We start from the raw sequence: 22,153 nt of genomic DNA, 5'->3' as shown, positions 1-22,153 counted from the left end.
ACTCTGGGGATATTAAGGATTATTCATCTAGATCATCTGCTGTGAAAACACATAATTCATCAGCAAACTGTGATTGATTACCTCTCTCAAGCAAGTTTCAAACAGCTGTTTGATTTTATAATCCCAAAAAAAACCAATGGTTGTCAAGGAAAGAAGGTATTTAATATTAAACATAATGAGCTTGTATTTCTATCAGCACACAATGTTCACAAACACATTAGATGTTGTTCACCTGATACCTGATGACTGCTCCATATGCAGTTTAAAATTTTTATTTCATTACTGATGTATTGCTCCCTAAAGTTTCAACTTTCCTTTGGGAACATGTCACTCTTGAAAAATCATCACTAAAGCTCATCGCAACACTTGCAAGAGCAGCAAAAATGAGAATCCAAAAACTAAAAAAGCAAAGGAGTTTAGAGGAGCGGCTGGAAGAAACAGGCCTAATCTGCATGATCATCACTATGGCACGCGCTAGTGATCAAATACGGAGGGGGGCTAAATAATAGATCACAATGGGGCTGTCACTGCCTTTTGTTTTGATGTGTGCACTGTGATGAAGCAGGGAATGTGCCTTGCAGTTTAACTTACACACTGCTGCTCATCGAGAGGAGCGACGCACATCTGCCCTGTCACCCGATGCACATGACTCGATGTGGGAAGAGAAAGGAGTGGGATAAGAGAGACCTGTCAAACTCAGCGATGATATGATCGCAACTAAAATTAGACAGTTATAACATTTTCTGGAGAGAGGCAGATGGAAAGTGAACAAACTGAGGCAAAAGGTTGTATCACCCCACTGCAACTGGTAAGAAAACAAGAAACTGTGACTGTTATGCGCGAGGAAATGAAAGAGACAGAAATGCAGGAGGGGGCAAACTGGTGCTGATTACAGTGATGAAGAGGGAGAGAGAGAGAAAGAGAGAGAGAGAGGAGAAGAGAAAACAAACTTGAATCATCATAGCTAATCATGTTATCATACTTTGATGTGTCAGTGGCATACACAATGTACTTCTATCATTTTTGACTTTTAGTGAACACATAATGGCAGAGGATTATATTTGTCAGTGGGGGGAGGGGTGCTTTGAAAGAGATATGCTAATTTAGCCAAGGAGCAAAGGAACAACATCAAATATGTACCAGTGAATAGCCAAAGGACTTTCAAGTCTTAATATCCTTTAGAAGTGCTTTATCTTTGCACCACAACCTGCATTTACAGCACAAACAGGAAAAGAGCCAGTTCTAGCTTCAAAGCACCGCTGGTCCATGAGTTTAATTCCAGATCAGGCTTAATAAAGGTTATCAGCTGGACCACTAATGAAACAAAGGCGAGTGCACATATGCAAACAGTGTTAGCATGTTTCGCATCGCCCCCTCTTTCTCTTCTACTGTCCCTCTCTTCTCCTTTCCCTCTCTCCTTCTTTCATGGAACACGTTTGATTTTTTTTTTGTCAGCGTTTTAAGTTCTGCATCAAAGTGACTGGAAACAATATGCGACCCGCCTGACTCCGAATCTCTTCTCGCTCTCCCGCAGTCAGCGTTTGGAATCATAGCAGGGTGGTGCTTGTTTGATAGCTTGATAGTCATTTGTTTTGATCTGTGACTCCTTTGTCTCTGTTTGGGTCTGAAACAATAAGAGATTAGAACCCTAGACTGAGGGTGCAAGCGCACAGAAAGAACAAATGCTTTTCTTTGTTGTTTTCCTTTCAACTTTTTCTCTTTCTCCACACAAATCTTAAAATCTTTTCTTTCGCCTCCGACTGACTTGCTGTGCTCTTAAAGCCCCCCCAATAGGCACTCTCAGTTGTTATGAGCTTGAGCAATAATTATTCCGAGCTGTTGCATGTGCCAAAAAAGGTTGCCTCGCTAACTTTCTACTCAAAACAAGCAAAATTGGTTCACGTGGTGTAGTGACGGTATCCCAATTATGAAGCCATGAACACAAGGAGAAGAGATGCATGAGAAGTGTGCATTGCAGTGAGGAGAGTGGTAATCAAATGGGGACCATATTAAAAGATCTTTTTCTCAGTCTTCACCATCAAACATCAAGGCAAGAGACAAAGAAGAGCAGAAAGAGAGAAAATGCAGTCTATCGGTGGTGGCCTTGACTGAAGATGAAAGCTTTCTAGGAATCAAAGAAGCCCCATCACTCATTATACCTTGGTGGGATGCCTCAATCCCCATTTGCCACAGTCACGGTGCAGGGTGCCACACTGGAGGTGGACGCAGGATTTCAAATGAAGGTCAAAACTTTTCACAGTCTCTTTTTTGACTGGTCAAACACAAAGACACAAAGATCTCAAAAATTTTGATTTTCCAGGTTGAAACAGCAAAAATGTAAGTCTCAGTGGAAAAGACTTGACTACTACAGTCTCCCAAAGTGCCTCAAAATCAGTGGCAACATTTGTTAAATAGACAGTACAGCTGAGAGCTGAGGCTGCAGCAAGGCCTTGTATGAAAAAACCCAGACACAGATGTCTCTGTGTCTTCACTCAGGGAGCCCGGAGATAAGGTTGTACGGAAAAACAGAGAGCTACAGTTAGGAGAGCAGGAGCTGTGGCGGGGTTGGCAGCAAGGTCAGCAGTTTTAATAAGCAGGACACACAATCTGATAAGGATGTGACTCCACATTGACACATATTGTCTCTCTGGCGATGCAAGGTTCCTCCCATCATGCCTTCTCCCTCCGACCCCGCCTCCCCCCTTCTGTCCCCTCCCATCCCTCTGTTGTTTCGTTTTATCTCTGTGAAAAATAATGAAAGCAAGCACTTGCAAGCGCGTCTCCATTGATGTTCGAATACACAACCAGCAGATTCAAAAACACATTCAGGGATCAAAGTAAAAAGGGGGGTGTGGTGTGTATGTGTGTGTGTGGGGGGGTCGTTCTTCTTGTCTTCTTCTTTCCAATGAAATTATGAGCGCAGAGGAGTCTGGGGTGCAGAGCTCATTTGCTAAGACTGTGAGGCAAATAGTCGTTAAAGAATGGCCTATAAGTAGGCATTAAATGGAAATGCCTGCGATTTCTGTGGATTAGCATAAGAACCTTTTCTTGCCAGGCCAGCTAATAATATTCATTTAAAATAAATACATGGGAAACGAATCTGTTTGAAAAGCGGGCCGATTGCACATATTTACTGAAGGGGCCGTCGAAATGAAAGAATAGAGATTCACGGAGCGCTCGGAGGGATGTGGACTTGCAAATCGTCAGTTCTTTGAAGTTCCAGAGACTGGAAAATTAAAGTCTTTACTAAAAATTAGAGGAGGAGAAAGGTTCCATGATTCAGTGGGCTTGCGAGGGAACATGAGGCTGAAGATGTCAAGCCCCTTTTAAGTAAATTAATTTATTAATTTTGTTTGTCATAATGATGCCAAAAAGCAGATGGTCACATTTGATCTGTTACCTTTGGCAACCATGACTTCCTGGTGAACTATGAGGAAGTTCACTGTACCGCCATGAGTTTTTGTCCCTGATTCAGCATATAACACTAACAAGAGATGTGAAAGTTTTCTTTTGTTAGCAAAGTCTTGAATCTGTGACATGAAAAAGCAAGTTCTAAGTAGTCCAAACACATCAGGTCTCTGTTGCTCGTAGGTTCTCTGTTGCTCGTAAGTTCGTAGGCCAAGCCAATTAAAATGACCCCCGTACCCCCCTATAAACAAACATACCCGCACATACACACTTCCACAGGACCTTGTTTATACACCCTGTGTCAGCAAATGTGTCAATGTGTGCCCTGTGTGCGCCAGCTTCTAATGATGCCGGCCCATCACGATGGCCCAGTCAGACACTGACAGCCAAGCGCTAAAGTGAAGGAACTCCAGCCGTTTCTATGGCTTCTGTGGAGTTCAAAGGCGGCCATCTTTTTCTAAGCATAACAAGAGAAGAAAGAGGCCATCACAGAGCAGGAGACCAAAGACGACCTCCAGGGTTATACGTCAAACCTAGCCCCCTCAACCCACAGACCCTCACAGCCCCCCCTTACCCCATGGTGTGAAGGCATGGTACCAGGATCTGTGGCTGGACTGTCAGAAACCTCAGATGAGGTCAACAGAGCCAGGTAAAGATTCTCCTATCAGTATTATATTAGCCTACTTTCTTAAAGTCAAAGCTTTGAAGTGACACCAAAGTCTGTAGCAAGTATCTCTCATCTTATGTCCTTTTTTCTAAAACACTGCAGTGTCGGCATTTCAAGCATCTTTCAGTGTTTAATGTTGAGCCTTTGATTTTTTTAAGACACTAATTTTAACATCTTCAAGGGAGAAGTGAAGTCTCTGCATTTGGGTTCTTTTGTCTTTTGTCTTCTGCCCTTTTCTCTCCCTTTATGATATGAAAAGATCTTAAAAGGAGAACTTGTTAAAAGGAGGATCTGCATCAAAAGTATTGCAGAATGTGCTTTTTGGTGACATTTTTGCTACTAGGCCATTTTAACATGATGCCTGTCATCCTGGGGCTACTTCCTCTGTTCTCAAAAAGATTTTCTATTTTTTTTTTTTACAAAGCACACAGACAAAGGCTGCATTTCAAGAGGAAAACGACTTAGATTGGGAAACCTTTGATATATTAGTTTAACAGGAACCAATGCAGAAAAAAGACAAACAATTCAATTGTGTTGTGAAATTTGGGTTTTCAGTGTTGAGTGTTGAGGCATCCGCCAAACATCTGGTAGTGATATCATCTCAGTATCTGCTGGGTGAAACTCAAGACATATGGATTCACAAATTGTTATTGGCGAGAGAGAGAGGGATAGAAGAATGGACATTTAATAGATGGAAAAGCACATTAAACTTTCATTGGGAGCTTTCCATCCTTATATTCAATGCAAAGAATGGATGTTTAAAGGTTAGGTTCTTGTCTGATTACGGATACATACCGTACATTATGTATGGTGAAAGAGCTCATGCTAAAGGGGCTATCCAATGTGCTCAAACAGAATGTGAAACAAATTTAAATGTGATGATAAACATTCAAAGTTAATGGAAATACAGCTGCTTTCAGACAGGCGCTGAACTCCAGACATTCTCCTGAAATTTTCTGGAGGGGCTATATATGAGAACGCAAATGTGCCAGTCAGAGGCTCACCACATTCTGCACAGTTTTTCCTGCCAACCCCCTAATAAAAACTAAAATAATTTAGCAGGATTATTTCTCCAGAATTTACCCTAAGTGAGTAGGTGTGTTGATGACATTTTTAACATGCAACAGAAGCAATAAAAAACAAATATCTCAGGATAAAAAGGAGCCATATGTGTAGAAGATGCAGAAAAGGGTGGACAGACAATGCTGGTATCAATGTGCTGTAAATAGAAACTGCAGCAGAATATATACGATATATGTCCTGCCTCCTACATACTGTACTCAGCTGCCACTCCTAATCTGATTGTTCAGTTATTTGCCTTTTTTTGTGGATGCATCTGACCTGCATTATTACATTATTGGAGCATAAGCACACAGAAACACTGCACAAGTAAAGTTATGTCCATATGTGTATACATGTGAGAGATGTTGTAAGACAGGCTTAAAAAATCTAAGCTTTAAATCAGGTTTGCCTTCATCTCTTGGCTAAACCTCAACAACACGCTCTGTAACAGGTAACAGGTGTATTGCAGCTATAATGTCAATCTTGTCCATTTTTCCATTTGTGGTTCCCCCCTCTGTTCCTTCTCTCACTCTTATCCAGCCAAGGATACCTGTTTGTATCTATGTATGGAATCATCAAACAAAAGTAAGCTTTACATCACATCAGGTAAAAAAGGCTTGCCCGGGCACTTCTAACAGCTTCCCAAAGATGCCTGTTTCAAGTCCTCACAAGAAGGCTGCCTCTCATTGAAGTTCAAATGGATAGCTCTTGGGCACAAGCTTTCCAGGGGGGAGGGAGGGAAGCTTGCTCACCTCTGTACCAAACTTGCACATCCTACAAGGCAGCTATGTGATAGAGAAAAAAAATAAAAGTGCAGCTTATGGCCAAAGCAACAGATTCCATCTATTCTGACTCTTGAGGAGCCCACTATCCGCTTTTATCACCCAACCGTCCCATGCCGCCCCTATTCCTGCGAGCTGCTACTGCAATGTCAACAAAAATGGGGCTTGTAATGTGGCCGTTATTGGTGCATTGCTATTCATCGTATGCACTAGATAGATTAATGGGTTTTTTTTCAGTCAGGACCTGCCATTGAACAATTCTACTACAAAGGGCACAATTACAGCTCTGGCACTTTGATGAGGGAACAATGATTCCACCAATACCAATCTCTATGTGTTCCTCAGGGTTCAACATTTAGGGGAAATAGTGTTAAGCTGTATCAAATTAAGTCAGAGGGGGGAAGTTTATTTAATAGCTTCGAACTCCCGATCTTAGACTAAATATCTTTTCCCATGAGCCTTTGCCTGCTCTGCCCCTCCTCCCTCCCCGCAGTGAGGCCTAATTTTCCTGTTTTTACCAAGAAGATTTCATGGTTCACAAGATCAAAAGCTTGTATAAGCTCTGTGTTTGTTTACATCAGCCTACACACAGGCAAATAAAGCAGTGTTGACTATCTTTCTCTTTCTGGTTCCCTGCTTGTACATGTCCACCATCACACATGACCTCCAACCTTTGCTCACGGCATATGTCCTGAATCACTCACAACACCCTCAGCTGGAGGACGGGATTAGGAAGACGAATCCCTTGTCTTTTTACAAACTGTTCCATACACAGAAGTGATTCCAATGAGTTTTATAGCTAAAACTAATACTGAACACAAGAGTGGGGATAACTTCCTTACTTTCTTCACACGATGCATCGTGTCACAGCCCAACATTTAAAATGGGAGTGTTTGCCTTTTCATTGTCCCATTTTGTCAAACCACAGGCCATCCTTCCAGAAAGAGGTCTGTGACTCATTAAGTGCGGAACTGTTTTGAATGAGCGTGTCTCTTTGATGTTTGGCTGGGTTTTGACATGTCTTTATAGTTCTATTGTTCTATAATTTTCCACAAATCAAAGCCTCTATATCAAAAATCATGTCAGTGAACATCTTGAACAGCCTTAATGAATAACATATTGTAATAATTAGGTTTTGTGTCAGAGCTGAAATCTACACATTATCGTCCCCTTTATTTAAAAAAAATGTTACAACTGAAACTTATTAAGTTGTAAAAAAAGATTTTCATTGCATGTTAGACCATTGCAAGTGACAAAATAAAAGATTTTATTGTGCAGACGCAACAAATAGAAAGAATCAAAGTGTAATAGAAAAAGAGACAGAAACAGTAGTTACCAGTAGTACACTTGCTAGCTAAACTACTTAACACATATACGACAAAAATACTTTTTTCTCCTAATCGATGCAAACACACCTCATCTCATCTCATGTGCAATATGCGTTCATGAGAGCTGGAGACAATGGCTTCTACTTTCCTGTATCACCTGCTGGGAAATTACAGAAAATACTAAATGTGAGTGGTAATTTTTGAAAGCAGTATCTTGTATCATGTCGTCAGGTGTAAAGATTGCATTGTATTGGCCTCCCAAACATTTCAATAATCACTAAGCCAGTATATTATCCACAGAATGTTTGCTTCAGAATTCCTCTTTGTTATAAATTTGAACAAATGTAATCCAAGCAAATGTAATAATTTTTAATTATTCAATGGTATTGGTGAGGCCAAATATTATCAGTGGAAAGATAAAGATCCATACTTTTCACAACTGTGGGCATGTTCATCTATTGTCACTGTTATTGGTGCTTCTCTGCTGCTGCATTGTTTTAAAAATGACTGTTGAATGCAAAGAGATACATCTGTAACAGACCTCAGGATCATATGCATTGTGTGATAAAATGAGCAAGAGAAATCACAGCATAAAAATACACACATACCACTATGTTGTTGCAGGAAGAGATCCACAATGTAGCGAGTGATGATAGAGGCATGGTAGAATATTGTTTGAGAAAACTTTGTATTAGAAAACTTTCTAATACAATATTTCTGACAAACATGTCAACAACCCAGCAGCAGCTACTGTATTTGAAGAAAACATAAAAATCCATTGTGTGCACTGCCTTCTTAATATATCAGGGTTTATATACATCTCACTGCTGATTGGGGAACACCTCTGACTAACCCACCAAATGAAAGAAAACGTACCTTTAAGCCCATTGCACGCCATTTTGAGAAAACATGTCGTAGCAAAATGGTACAAAGCATTTTGAAATTGATAGTGCCCCAGGTTAAGTTCAGGTGGAGCCGCTATGGAGTCTGATGGTTGGTTGGTGCTTTCTTAAGAAGTGCTGTGGCCTAAGGTCTTGGTTGAACGATGAAACTCAGGAGTGTTGGCTGGGAGATCAAGAAATCAATGGCCACGCCCAAGGAGGACTTAAATGAGAACATGCAGACAGAGCAGGAAAACCAGGAAGTGGCAGAACACAAAAAACTGACCAACTGTTGAATGGAAAGCTGCCATTGAATTCACTGCACTATGAAACCTCAGAGTTTTAGGCCCATGCCTCATTTGACATTGTGAGATTCATCACCTGTTAGAGTGCTAGCTCTTTTTTGAAGAGTATTTAGTGACACTTTCAACAAGGACAGGAGCAACCTGACATGTCAGTCTGTAATTCTGTAAAGAGAGAGGATCCCAACAAATTGTTTCAATCCCCCCAACACTCTAATGTATATAACAGTAATTAGTTAATATCATACACTGTCATCTTGAGTCCAAAAATGTGAAACTACACCCCGATATCTGTAAGTCAAACAGTAATAATACATATAGTGAACATGGGCTGAATCTCCCAACTGGATGATTTATAATATACATATGTTCCCTGCTGATATGGATCCATCAGTCACTCAGGAAACTCAACCAGCCAGTTGTTTTTCGGTTTTGAACGCATTTCCTGCACTTCACATGTTTGGTCAGTGCAGTTGTCATTTTTACACCGCCCTTGCTTTTCATTGAAGTACAGTGAGTGGACAGTGCCGTTCATTAGGATTTTTGGATGTGGGCGTGACTCTCCTTGTCTTTTGATTCCTTACAACATTACATCTAATTAATAATGTGCAATATAAGTTATACATTACATTCGTTTTTTCTACTTTAAAGAATTCAAATCTCAAAATTAATATCTTAAAGTGTTTGACAGAACTTGTGCTAATGGCCATCTGTTCCTTACCAGCAAATCTTATTAAGCTATTTAAATAATTGGTTTTACTGGTTTGAGTCGATGTCATGTGACACATTTTTGGGATAAGAGTGAATGTTGATGTTCCTTAGCATCATGTATGAGTTCCATAGAGGGTTAAATCATTCAGGCAAGTATCGCAGATGAAGTACAGTGGACAAAGGAAAAGTGAGTACACTAAAAATCGGAATCACATTTCAAACTGCTGTTGCCTCATGCTAATTAACTTCACACGCATCACAGAATAACACCTGAAATCACTGCATGATTATATTTTACAGTGTCAGTGTGTCTAAGGGTGGAGACGCACTTCAATAAAAAAAACAGGCCCATGGGTTCAATAAATTCAAACACAAACCTCTACCTCCCACAAACTGTGGAAATTACAAGGATCCTTGACGATAATGCTTCCCACAGTGTATGTAAAGATTATAGGCCAAAGGTATGCAAAGCAGAATGAAATGTCCCCCACTGCCACCGCTACAAGGCAATTGGGCAACCAGCAATTCATGTGTGTTGGTGCTGGCACACCTCAGAGACAGAAGAGGAAGAAAGGAGGAGCAGAGTACCTGGTTTTGGTTCTCGTTGAGGTTTTATAATGGTAAAACCAGTGCCAGAAGTGGAGGTGCCCAAGGCGTACAGAGTGAAAGAGTTAGAGCAAGGGAGTGTGTTCTATTGAGCCTTAACCATAAAGAGCAATGGAGAATGTGAAAGATGAAGAGTTTGTATTACTTTATAATAAGCAATCATACAAACAAAAATAATAAAATTCAGTAAATGTCCTTCAGAGAACCGAACTTCAACTTCTATACTTTAAATAAGAGAAAGTGACCTTGTTTTTATCTGCAGTATATCTGTGTACATGAAAACAAAGTATGGTGTATATATTAATATAAATATCTGATTTCAAGGAAAAGCCTCACCACTGCCTGGGGAGGAGTTAAATGTGAAGATGATTACAAGAACGTATTTCCCTCAGCTCGTCACAGGAAACAAACAGTCCGATTCTGAATTTAACTCCACAAACAAGAACCATATGCATGTCTTTCTTCTCCCGTCATCCTCTTCCACCACCCTCTTTTCCATGAGAAACATGTAAATACAAAGGCCTAGAAACACATGTGGTTAGTCATAAAGCTGCAAATTGAATCCCCCTCCTTTTCCTTCGTTTTTCTTCTTCCCTCTGTTCCGCCCCCAGCCTCGACCTCCTCACCCGAGAAACAAACCCACAAGACAGAGGGAGAGAGGGAGAAAACCTAAGGAACAGGAAAACAACAAAAAACAAGAACAAAGAATGTTGGAGGGGATCACAGCATTGGGAAACTGACTTAATTGCTTGTGTGTGAAAAGCAAAGGAGAAGAGGGACAAGCTGGCGACAGGGAGTCCGTTGAAAAAAAAAACAGAACTGTCGTGGGCTCCTGCAGACTGCAAAGCCATTTCCTCACAATGGTGGCCTCTTGTCATGCCAGGGGGGGCATGTTGGCGCATCAATAAGTGGCATGTGAGATGAGGAACACAAACAAGGGAAATTACTGAATTGAGCAGTTGTCCACTGGATTGTCAGAGCAGATTTTCTCAGAGGCTGCAATTTTGCGCCCACAACTTTTTACCTTCTTATCCAACTTAGTCCCTTACCATCATCATGAACTATTAGCCTAATCGTTTGTGCAACAGGGAGAGTTATCTTCTTGGGTGTTAGATGAAAATGGCTTGCAGCTGGGTTGTGTATAGCTCAATCTCAAACAGGTGCTGAGCTTTGTGGGTAAACAATGGTGGCTAAGCCCTGAGCAGTGCAAAGCACAGCCTCAACGATGGGAAACAGTCAGGCTTGAGGGCTCATACACACACAACCCAGGTGGTTTTTTGAGAGTTTCATTTAGGCATGTGTAAACTCTTGGTGTGGTCTAACCTGTTTTGAATGGTGAAAGTCTGTCAAAAAAATAAAAGGATGGTTTAGATTGTTTTAGCCACTAAATGGTTTTGGAAACAAATCTGTTTTTTGCTGCAGAGATAGAAAACTGATGCTTCATGGCTTTAAATAAGACACAAAACATATGCATACTGGAATTCCTCATATATCTTTATATTGAATGACTTGATGAAAATCCTATGTTCCCCCTTTGCCTCTCCTCTTCACAGGACTCCTGTTACGCGAAAATCACATGACCGCATCACATGACAGAGACTACTTTTTATCCCTGTGGTTCCTGGGATGCCTCCAAACCCAGAGTGGCCTCACCACTTTTCCCACAGCCGTCTGGGGAATGGACTGCGGACCTGAAGGTATGTGTGAGGCACAACACTGAAGCACCAGGGCTGTCTTAGGATAAAAGAGCAGAGAAATTCCCCTGTTTCTAAAATAGAGCTCAGTTCAATATTGTCGGTGGCAGCCACACCCAAGCAAGACATGCATTGTTGACAATGTCTGGTTGTTGCAGCAGGTTCTTTGTGGTTTATGTCTGTTGTCTTGGAACATGAACTGCTTTCTGAATAAGCTCCAGTTTTAAGTTTGAACATGACTTGTATTGTAAATATGTCACTTAATCAATGTTTGCTTTATTCAGTGCAACCTATTGATATCTTAAACTAATTTGCAGCACTAGAATGTGGGGGTGTACTTGTACAACATAAACTATTTTATTGTGCTCTTTTGCAATAAGGTTGTTGATTCGAACTTAGCTGAAGTGATATGATAGTAAAACTAAAAGTAAAACACAGCCTGCTCCATGTCTTAGCCTATATTCACACCAAACAACAGCAAGAACAAACAAAACAGCCAAAATCTAAAATATCTTAAATGTTCCTTTATCTGAATTGTTTCTTCATCTTGATGCTTGAATTGAAGGTCTGTTTTACCTTGATCTCAGTTGTCTTGAAAAGTTAGCTATTGTACTTCTAGGAGCAGTTTTAAAAGCAACTGCTTCTTGCGCAGAGAGGCAGCCAGAAGCATCCCTGATCTGTTGTGCATTTCCATCTTCCGACTTGTCCATGTCACCAACTTTCAGGGCTTCAGTGTGGTGCTAGTTTATTAAGTTGTTTTTACTGCCAGTCTGCCTTATAAAAACTCCAAAGAATGTCCAAAGGAGTCAATGTGAGAACACAGCAGGAAATTTGCTCACAAGTGAGTGTGTTGATGATGTTTCTAATAATAAATAATAAATAAATAATAATAAATTTGAAAAGCAAAAAGAATACAAATGTCTCAGGATGAAAAAACATTGCTATACATTTAGAAAAGGTAATGTAGTTGTCAAGAGAGTTGAAGGTCAAAGCCAATGTTGATGTGCTGTAAACAAAAACATGTGATTGTTGCAGCAGAATAAATGTGTTACGTCCTGCCTCTGCCCGCTACACCACCCGTCACCTGAACACTCCATAGATTTCTGTGTAATTAGGAAGGTGTCTGATCTAAGAATCTCCCACTGCGTAATTCATTTGTGGAAGGCAAACTTCAGACTCAGTTGTGTCTGAAGTTTGTTTCATCTTTGAAAACTGTTTTTGTCTCATCTGTCCCACATATAACTTTCATGATGGGAATGTTTCGCTTCAAAGCCTTTTCTGACCCCAAACTTATTTCTCTGTTTGTACACCAAGCTGCCCACAATGTAATGTGGGCCACTGTGTTAACAAGACTCCAGGTTGGCATATCTTGACAAATTAACATATTTTGTGTACATGCAATGTCCCAAAGAGAGTTTGGTTGTGAAGAAAAAAACAACGCCTTAAGCTTTGCATTTTTAGAATTGCTGCTCCCAACATTCAGGATGGTACAAGAAAAGACAAGAGTCTGATGGATTCAAAATACACCACACACCCTCCGAACTGAGGCCACAGGCGAAGCCTTTCGAGGGACTGCATTCCGATGGGTCACTGAGGAATGTGGACAAAGTTGCGTGCCATGACAAACTTGTGTTATCGGATCATTTGGCCTTTCTGGAGTTCTAAACAATGGCGGTCCGAGTGGTGGTGAGCATAGATCAACTTTGGGCTGCATGGCATAATCCTATCTCTGTTTCTCCTCTTGAGATCTAAGAAAGATACCGTACTGTGGTTTTTACTGACGAAAGAAGACTGCTAAATGGAGCTGTGGTTCACCAATCTGTAAATATGGCCCTTACCAGCCAAATTGTTCCCCTTGTTGACAGTGGTTTGGGCCCAGAGCTCTGTCTAACCCAAAGAACACAGGCTTCCCTTGGGGGCGGTTTGAGACCCGACAGGGGGTCGTTAGACAAAATAGACAATGCCTGTCCACAGCTGACACAGAGTTGGCAGAGGTAGAGACAAAGACTAAGAGACGGATAGAGGCTCCCAAAATAAATGAACAAAAGTTGTCCAAAAAGAGTGCTCTTAAAGCCATTGCAGAGAGGGCCAGAAAGCTACTGCATGCTGTTTTTGAGTTCGTATGGGTATTTTTTGAAGACAGTAGGCACAGAACTGTCATAGCCATGAGATAATCAGCATTATCCACAAATTCTCAAGAAATCTGCTCATAATTCAAGAGGGAAAATTAATGCTTGACCAGGACAAGAACTAAGATTAAATTGAAGTTTTCTGAGAGACATCGTTAAATAGAGACCAGGGTTATGACCCCTCCCCCCATAACCATAGTTACATATTTAAGTTTTTGTCAAACTGTTCTTAATCAGAATCAGAAGTACTTAATAATCCCCGTAGGGAAATTAAAATGTTACAGAGCCCCTGAGAAAGAGGTGAAACAGCAAAAGCAGGTATAAACATAGCAATATAAAATATAAAAATCAAGTAAGGCTAAAAGAAATAAAAGATATACATATGTAGAAATAAAGACCGGGTATTTATAGATTTACATTTGTAAATACCCCCCCCCCCCCCCCCCCCCAACAACATGGCTGGCTTTCCTGATTAGCTTGTTGAGTCTATTAATGTCCTTCTTCTTCAAGCTTTTACTGGTTGTCCTGCATCAGTGTCATATATTTCTAAACGGCTAATTTCTTTCATATTTTAAGACCAACAATTTACATCAGACAGAGCAGGCCCTAGTGATGCACAACACACTCGCCAAGTGACACTGGGATCTGGCATCTCCATCTTGCTGACAGATGACTTCCAGCCCTTTGTATTTTCTTGTAAACATTTCCCTTTTTATTTGCAGTCATATAATGGATAATCACTGAGTATCTATTTGGCTATAAATGTAATGTTCATACATTATGGAATCTAAATAATTTCCGATAATAATTTCTCTCTATCTGTTTTTAACCTTGTGTCTTGTGTTTAAAAAAAGCCATATTTGTTTTTGGTAATGCCAGTAAAAGGAGCAGAGTTGTGAACTCTCTCAACATGCTTGTCAAGGTTATGTTGAATGTAGATATTCCCTCCAGATAGCAGATACCAACTGAACACCCTCACACCCACATACACACCACCCCCACAACAGAATGACAGAGAGACAAGATAGTTCAGGGAAGCTGGAAAGATAAGTAAACTTGACAACACAAGAGAAGGGGGGTTGGTGGGGTGGGTGAGACAGACAGACAACCAAACTGGAGGAAAGTGAGCGAGTGGGGGGTGCGGTGGGGGATGCAGAGTGAGAAAGAGAGAGTGAGAGAGATCTCCAGCAGTGCCAGCCGAAAGAGGATCAAGGTGGTTTTGGATGAGTTTCAGAGGTAAGCTGCAGTTAAAGCCTCTAGCTTGGACTGTTCACACGCAAATGCCAAAACCCCACCACACATCATGAAACACAAGATGGAATTTGGATGTTTTAGTAACAGAAGAGAGGACAACATCCACTTTTCACTTTATGATCCCAAATGTTTCTTTGAGTCTGTATGGTTGCTGATGCTAGAGAATTAATTTTAATGTTTTAAGTCGAAAATAATTATGGATGAAAAGATATCTAATATGATTCAGTATTGAGTTTTATAAACTATTATTTGTTGTGCAAAATGTCATGCAGTGTAGCAATGAATGATTAAAAGCAATGCATGGCCCATTTTTCATTTTCTAATACTTCTTTAAGACCAGGTTTTTTAAACGTGGGCCAAACCACCAAAAAGAGACAAAGCTCTTTCCGCTCTCTACTTTTTTCCCAATAATAATAAATTAATAAAGGTTCATTGTTATTTATGTAAACATGCCCGGAATTTCAATATGCATCATCATCATGCTCACATTGCAGACAAAAGCCAGATGTTAGTGGCTTTTTTGACCAGTGGAACAGGGGCATCAGGGAGGTCAGTGGTTGACTTCTGAAGGCAGTGTAGCCAACAGCTACATGTCAGAACACCAATGCTTGTTGTTTTCTTTATCAGGTTTGGCTGCTGTACCCTAACTTGTTCTCCTCTCAGTATCCTGTGTCTGATGTGTGATACCTGATTTTCTGGAGTGTCACAGAGGGGGGACAGAGGTGGTAAAATGCACTTTAAGTTTTTATACAGGCCAGAAAAGAGAAAGAATGATTTGGGCTACAGTGAACCTTCTTCTACATATCAGAGTTTACAGTTAAACATAGGCAACTTTCTAGCCATGTGCAGTACATCAACATTGTGAAATGATGATGTGTCAATTTTGTGTTCACAGCCTTTTGTTTTGCCCCCAGTGGCCAAAAATTCAATTAATGCAGGTTGATGTGTCTTACTACTCTCGTTCTTGTGCTGTTTCACATTTCCATCGTTTTGATTAATATTATGGAAGGATATGAGCTAAATCAAGCATGGACTTTGCAAACTGCTGTGAATCACTCGTGTAAAAGAGAAATATTCCAACATTTAGATCTAAGTATTTAGAATTCTACACAAAACCTACAAAATCCCTGCAAAATCATAGTAGTATCGAGCATAGTGTGTTAGGGGCATATATTTGACGAGACAGTCTATGGGAGGAGGTGGGAAGTATTGGTTGCATTTTTTGTAGCCTGCTCTAGCTTTTCCAGGGATACCAACCTTATTTTAACCATTACTGATTTGAAACTTCACTTAACCCTTGCTCTAATGTGACTAGATGATACAATGGTACAGCGGAACAGTGGTTAGATTTGTTGCCTCATATCAAGACGGTTTCATGGTTTGATCCTGTTGGTTGGCCTTTCTGTGTAGAGTTTGCCCTTGCCTGCATGGATTTCTCTATATTTGTCGGCCTAGACTTGTGACCTGTCCAGGGTTAGCTCTGCCTCTTGCCTAATGTCAGTTAGGATTGGCTCCAGCCCCCTGCAGCCCTCAGAGGTGATGCAATGTAGATAATGGCCACATGATCTCTGCCAACCTCCAGTCAGTCCATTTGACCCATCTTCTACATTACTCATTCTTCTGTCATTACAGGAAATGAAAGTGAACAATTCAACTTGCTTTCCTCACTCTCACTCTCCTTGTCTCTGTTCAACCATTCTATCTGGCAGCGGGACCCAATGTTTATGCATTTACTGAGATTGCTGGCGGGATTGTCAGAGAAAAAGGAGGGTTTATTTTTTTTCTTTTCGCTCTTTCTTTTTTTTCCTGTGCAATCTCTTGCCTTCAGAAACCATTAATGCCCATTCAACATCAACATCAAGGCACAGCTTTGATGTCTATTCTGGCAACAGACCTCTTTCTTTCTCCACTGCCTGCTGCTCTCGCTCTGTCTCTCTCCTTCCCTCTATCCCCCTTTATCCCTTCCTCTTCCCTTCGCTCACTCTTTATGGTTACTGTACAATCAAATAATTAAACGGATTGTCGACAAAATGATTTTACCTGGCAATTAAAAATGCAAAGCGAGTCGGCAGGCAGTGTATGAGAAGGCGATTAAAAGGGGCCCACTGCAGAAATCTACAAAGGCTTCACCAGCACAATAGGCAGCAGCCCCAGCCTGCCTCGCACACTAGCTTAGCCTGGGGAGTGAGTGGTGCCTCTTTATACCAGTCTCAAACAGCCATGTTTACAATAGCCTCAACCATGCTATGCCAATTACCACAATGCAAGCACAAATGAATGCCATTTTTTTGAGAAAAGACAGGGATGAAGGTAGCTGAGTGTGGGACTTACAGACATATGGGGCGACAGGAAAGCAAAGCTGCCAGTGAAATCAAAGTTACATCACAGAATTGTTCTCCGCTGATGAAAAGACACTGTGAAAGAATTCTGTGCTTCAAATTAAAATTGAAGTAGTCAAAGTCCCCAAATGGAAGTCGGGTTTCCGCGAAAACAGGAACTTCGGAACATATGTGTAACCTGCAATGCGCTTCAACAAAGCACCTATTAGGACTGGAATGCTGGAGAGAAGATAGGGGGTGGTGGGGGTGAGCTCCTGATGTGCAAAAGGGGGAATGCGACAGTCAATGTCCATCTATCAACACTTTGGTGGAGAAAAATGCAAGCAATTTTCCTGGATAGGTTTCCCTTCAAAGCCAGAGCCCCAAGAGGCTGTAAATATAGAGAGGGGCGGTGGACGGAGGGGGGTAGAAGGGTGGAGGGTTACACCTGCCCCGTTCAAGGGATTCAACAGAAACTAGCTGGTTCAGCCTGATTAAACCCTTGTCATTGTGAAGTTAGGACCATGAAGGGAATTATATTAAGGTTCGGTAAGTGTCGAAGTTTCACTTCTCTGTGCCACTGTTGAAAAGAGTCAGGGAAATCAATCTGCTATTTGTGGTGTTAAAAATACTGTTCAGCTGCAAAAAAAAATTTGGGTCAAAAAAGGAGTATGTATATGCTTTAAGAAAGAGGAAAACCCACAGTATCTCATAGATGTGACGAGCATTGGCAGCTTGTCTGTTTTCTTAATTTCTTCTTTTTTTTTGCAATACTGCCAGGAACAGCTATCAGGGGGAGACAGGAGTGAGAAAATCATTTTATGGGAAGTGAAAGCTTGTTTTTTTATTATGTGGTTACCTCTGCTTTTTGCCAATTTCAAGTCTCCTTTTTTTAGTCAACATTTTGAACTGAGAGTCACAAGTGAGCGAGAAGACAGCACCGCGCTCCCGACCACAGAATGATTTGCTGGTATTTAACGATGTTTTCCCCCACCGCTGAAATCGAGCCAGATAATTGAGGCAAACATGGCAAGGCCCTCTGATAGGGGATGCAGGGTGCTTCATTAATGTGTTGACTGTCACAGAGTAGCACTGGTCCTTGTTGCTCTTTAATAGGACCAATTAGCCGATGCCCCCATTTCCATGCTTAATGTCTCCCATTTAAGTGTTGAATACAGAACCCGCACAGTGGGGGCTGTAATGCATCAAAAGGTTACAGGCTTTTAGTGATTACTGTTTACACTGTGAATTAATTGCTGACATTGAATATTACCTTTTTTTTTCTAGTAATGAGTCGTGCTTTTTTCAGGTTTTCGTGCCGTCTGTTTTTGAAACTCCCGACAATGATGGACTGGTTATTAATCATGTGGTTTAAATCAGAGTCACCTCTCCATCTTCCATCTGCATTGTGGTGTGATCATACCGCCACGCGACTGTACTTCTTTAATGGTGACGCTGCTAACAACATTTCATGTTGCTCATTAATGAGGAAGACATGAAGGTCATAGAGAAGGCAGGTAACTGTCAAGAAGAATTCCTGTGAGTATTTAACAGGTTCCATAGACATTTCCTCTTCTGTCATTCACAAAGTAGAGTGCAGAGTATAGTTTCCACTATCCAGTTTTCTTTTCAGTGCATTAGATACTGATGTCTCTTCGTGGGATTCCACTATAAATACATTTGCTATATGTTACGTCTACGTATGTAGTCCATTTTCCACTGGTCGAAAAACCCATTCAGATCTGGCTTTTGTCTGCATTGTGAATGGATGCAATCACTATTCACTCCAAGGTCGGACAAATCTGCAGTAGACGGAGTCAGGGTCCAGCAGTGATGGAAATGTGTCACATGGGTGAACATCCTAATTTGGCAGAAAGCAAGGTGACAGAGTTGTCAGTCTGTCAGTAACATCGACAGAAGCACAACATGAAGCACAAGGGGAAAAAACTAAAGGCAGCCTTCTCTGCTGGCAATGGGACAGGAGTTAATTGTCTTTGTCAGCAGGTTTATCTGTGTTTAAACTACCTGTGTATACCTGCTAATTTATGGTGTAAAAGACGAATATGTTTACAGGACTAAAGACTGATATTAGGACTATTTTTGGTATGGTATTTATGTGTAGCACCATGATATGTACTAAAGGTCTCTGGTCAGAATTATATAGGGGACTTGCCAGTATGGGCATCAAAAACCAGTAGGCTAGCAGGACAAAGTGAGGCTTGTTTTTTAACACTGGGTTAAATAAGGTGCTCACTCTGGGAATATATATCTGGGAAATTATAAGAACCTTTAAAAGATTATAATTTACCTGGTGTCTCTGACTGATCTACTATCCATTGTGTTGCCAAAATGTAATTTCACTAATGCTGGGAGGCTTGTTGCAAAGTATGAACTGTCTGTAATATGAAACAATATCATGTTGACACAAGAGGAGGTGGGTAAAGTAATTCTATATCATGAAAGAGACAATTCACACACAACTGCTTTCATTTGAAAAATATAAAACTTTAATAAAGGCTACATCTCTCAATAATTACAATAATTATAGGTCCATGTAAATCTTTAAATGAAACTCTTTATATAATGTATAATTTACAGTTTAGATAGAATGAAACAAAACAAAAAAGGCCATGGTGTAAAAACAAAAAACATGATTACAGGATATTATTAAAAGCATAAAAATATCTTTTCAACATAAAACCCTTCTGAGAATCAAGGGATATATATTAAAACCCTGAAACAGGGTAGCACATGGTATGGCATCCATGTAGGCACAGGTGCTGTACTCATATAACACCAGCGATAGTGTTTGATGTGTATTGTGTCTGTGTATGTACTCTATGTATGCATCACATGTGTCAGTATCCATACTTCAGAATGCATAATTACAATGTATACAGGAACTCTGCTATATACGATGTTATTGTAACAACATTCAAAGGATATTGGAGCCAGAATTCTTCAATGTTCATTTTTCTTTCTTTTTTTGTATTTCTTGAAACGCCAGCTAACTTCTGCAGGAAGTCATTCTCATTGACCCAAGCTGGTTCTTGTTAGCACAAGTTATTTTGGTGTGCGGGCTGTAAACACTACCATTATTAGATGGTACAACTTGTGCGACAGGTCTCTGCTATGTGTATCAGTAACTATATTCAACCCCCCCACCCTGTGCAATGCCTGGTTTACAAACAAAGGCACAACAAAAAAGATTTGAGCTCTGTCGCTGGACTGACAGAAAGACAAAGTGGGAGGAGGGGATTGGAAAAGCTAGTGTGACAAACGTAACATTACAAACTATCAGCAGCATTTAAGACTGGGATTGCCCATAAGGATAGTGGAGGGAGAGCGCCGCAGATGAGACCACTGCTAAGGTTGTTAGTTTGGGTCAGACGGGGCTACAAGGCTATGGGAGGTGCTAGGCTAGTGTCACATCCTTTGAGTAAAGTAACAACAAACAAAAATCACAAACGTTAACAATATTACCACAGTATTCTCCCAACATTCAAAGCAGCTTGCCCATTGGCTGGAAATAGGGAGGGGGGAGGAAGAAAGGTTTAAGAAGACTTAGGAAGGGAGAAAAGGGTAAAAAGGAGTGGGTTGTTTTTTCAATAAATACTTAATAAATCTTTCAACTCGTGACAAAAAGCATCTATATATATAATACATGTATATATACATATATGCATGTATGTATATGCACACGTACAGACGTTTTTGTAATGATGTTGGAGCGTAACATTAAGAGCAGGTTGGTGGAGCTGCGTCTTCAGCGCCTGCTAGTCTGTTGCACTCGGCCAGGAAGCCGATAAAAACGCATCATCAGTCTCTCATCACATCTCAACAAAACAGTCATCTACATCTTCAGTGGTTATATTCAAGAAGAGGTGGGGGTCCCCACCAATGGCCTCCAATCATCATCATTCTCATCATCATCCTGGCCTTTAGTTGTCTGTTGTGTCATTCCCTTGTGTTTCTAAGGCTGATTGGTTGAGAAAGTCAGGGAGGTGCGGCACCTCCTCTGGATTCGGTATACTTCATTGGCTCATCTTCCTTCAATCACTCCTCTTGTGCTGGATATATTAACTCTGTTTAGCTTAATATTAAGAAATAGAAAAACAAACAAACAAAAACAAAAAGGAAGTCCAGAGCGTTTTTTCTTAATTACATAGAGTCTCTTGCTCAAGTTTCTTAATGGACAGTTTAGCTTTTGGTTGGGCAGGGAAGGGCGTTGGTTGGTTGGCAATTAAGTGGCTTTTAGTCCATCCTTTCCACCTTCCCCAGGACCTTGCCTTCATACATGGGCAACACGGTGGCGTCTTCCCACACCTCCTCGAACACGGCACCACACTCAAACTCATCACTTGCCTTCTTGAAATAGTACCTGAGGAAAAAGAACAAAGAAAAAAGTCTGTGATTAGAAAATGTTGCATGTAAGTTTGCATAAGTAAGAAACAAAACAAAACATAGAATTGAACTCAAACGAAACCTGACAGTGGCACAAAGGAGTGCATCTGATATATTTCAACATGTTTTAAACTACTTTGAGGCACCTACACAACTACTTCCATATACAACTCCCTCTGGTCCAAATCAAACACAAACACAAACACACACACAGAGCCAGCAATGGATCCTGCTCAAAACAACTTAGTCATAGCCTTCAATGCCATCCCTGCTCACTTCAAAGGTTGAGCCTGACTCCTCATCACACCACTGCACAATCAGAGCTGAACTTGCCGTTTAAACACTCCCTGTGATAATTCAAGCTGCTCGAAACAGCCTGTGTTTGTATGTGTGTGTTCATCCATGTGTGCTTGTCTCCTCATTCACTTTTTCATCTTGACTGCTGGCCATTCTACAGATGCCTATCTGTCCTGCGTGGTCTTATTAAAGTTGATGGGTTAATTAGAGGCCTTCTTAAGACCCCCCATCCCTTCCCGGTCCAATCTTGAATAGTGCCCCCCCTTCCCTCTCTGTGTCTCCATGGCTTCTAATTGGGCTGGCTGTCAAA

General features: G+C 40.8%; 1 protein-coding gene and 2 long non-coding RNA genes across 5 annotated transcripts in view; 1 reads left to right on the top strand and 2 right to left on the bottom strand.

Annotated features, from left to right (window-relative positions):
• Positions 1-236: 236 nt before the first annotated feature.
• Positions 237-6,882, bottom strand: LOC138411158 (uncharacterized). The gene is made up of 2 exons (XR_011243805.1): positions 3,983-6,882; positions 237-1,624 (listed from the first exon to the last, which is right to left on the bottom strand). It is a non-coding gene; the product is annotated as an uncharacterized lncRNA (long non-coding RNA).
• A 413-nt stretch (positions 6,883-7,295) lies between these two features.
• Positions 7,296-22,153, top strand: part of LOC138411159 (uncharacterized) — a 21,810-nt gene continuing 6,952 nt past the window's right edge. The window contains exons 1-2 of the long non-coding RNA XR_011243806.1: positions 7,296-7,433; positions 11,301-11,444. This is a non-coding gene — a long non-coding RNA (uncharacterized lncRNA). The remainder of the gene's footprint in view (positions 7,434-11,300; positions 11,445-22,153) is intronic.
• Positions 19,627-22,153, bottom strand: part of LOC109627623 (axin-2-like) — a 17,370-nt gene continuing 14,843 nt past the window's right edge. For all 3 annotated transcript variants that reach the window (XM_020084301.2, XM_020084302.2, XM_069530227.1), the window contains exon 11: positions 19,627-21,523. In XM_020084301.2, coding sequence (XP_019939860.2) covers positions 21,397-21,523 — 127 coding nt within the window. In that variant the 3' untranslated portion in view covers positions 19,627-21,396. The remainder of the gene's footprint in view (positions 21,524-22,153) is intronic.

This window comes from Paralichthys olivaceus, chromosome 8 (genome assembly GCF_024713975.1).
Source record: "Paralichthys olivaceus isolate ysfri-2021 chromosome 8, ASM2471397v2, whole genome shotgun sequence".
Lineage (NCBI taxonomy): Eukaryota > Metazoa > Chordata > Actinopteri > Pleuronectiformes > Paralichthyidae > Paralichthys > Paralichthys olivaceus.
Note: the sequence above shows the minus strand (reverse complement) of the source record. Positions and strands in the feature narration are given on the sequence as shown.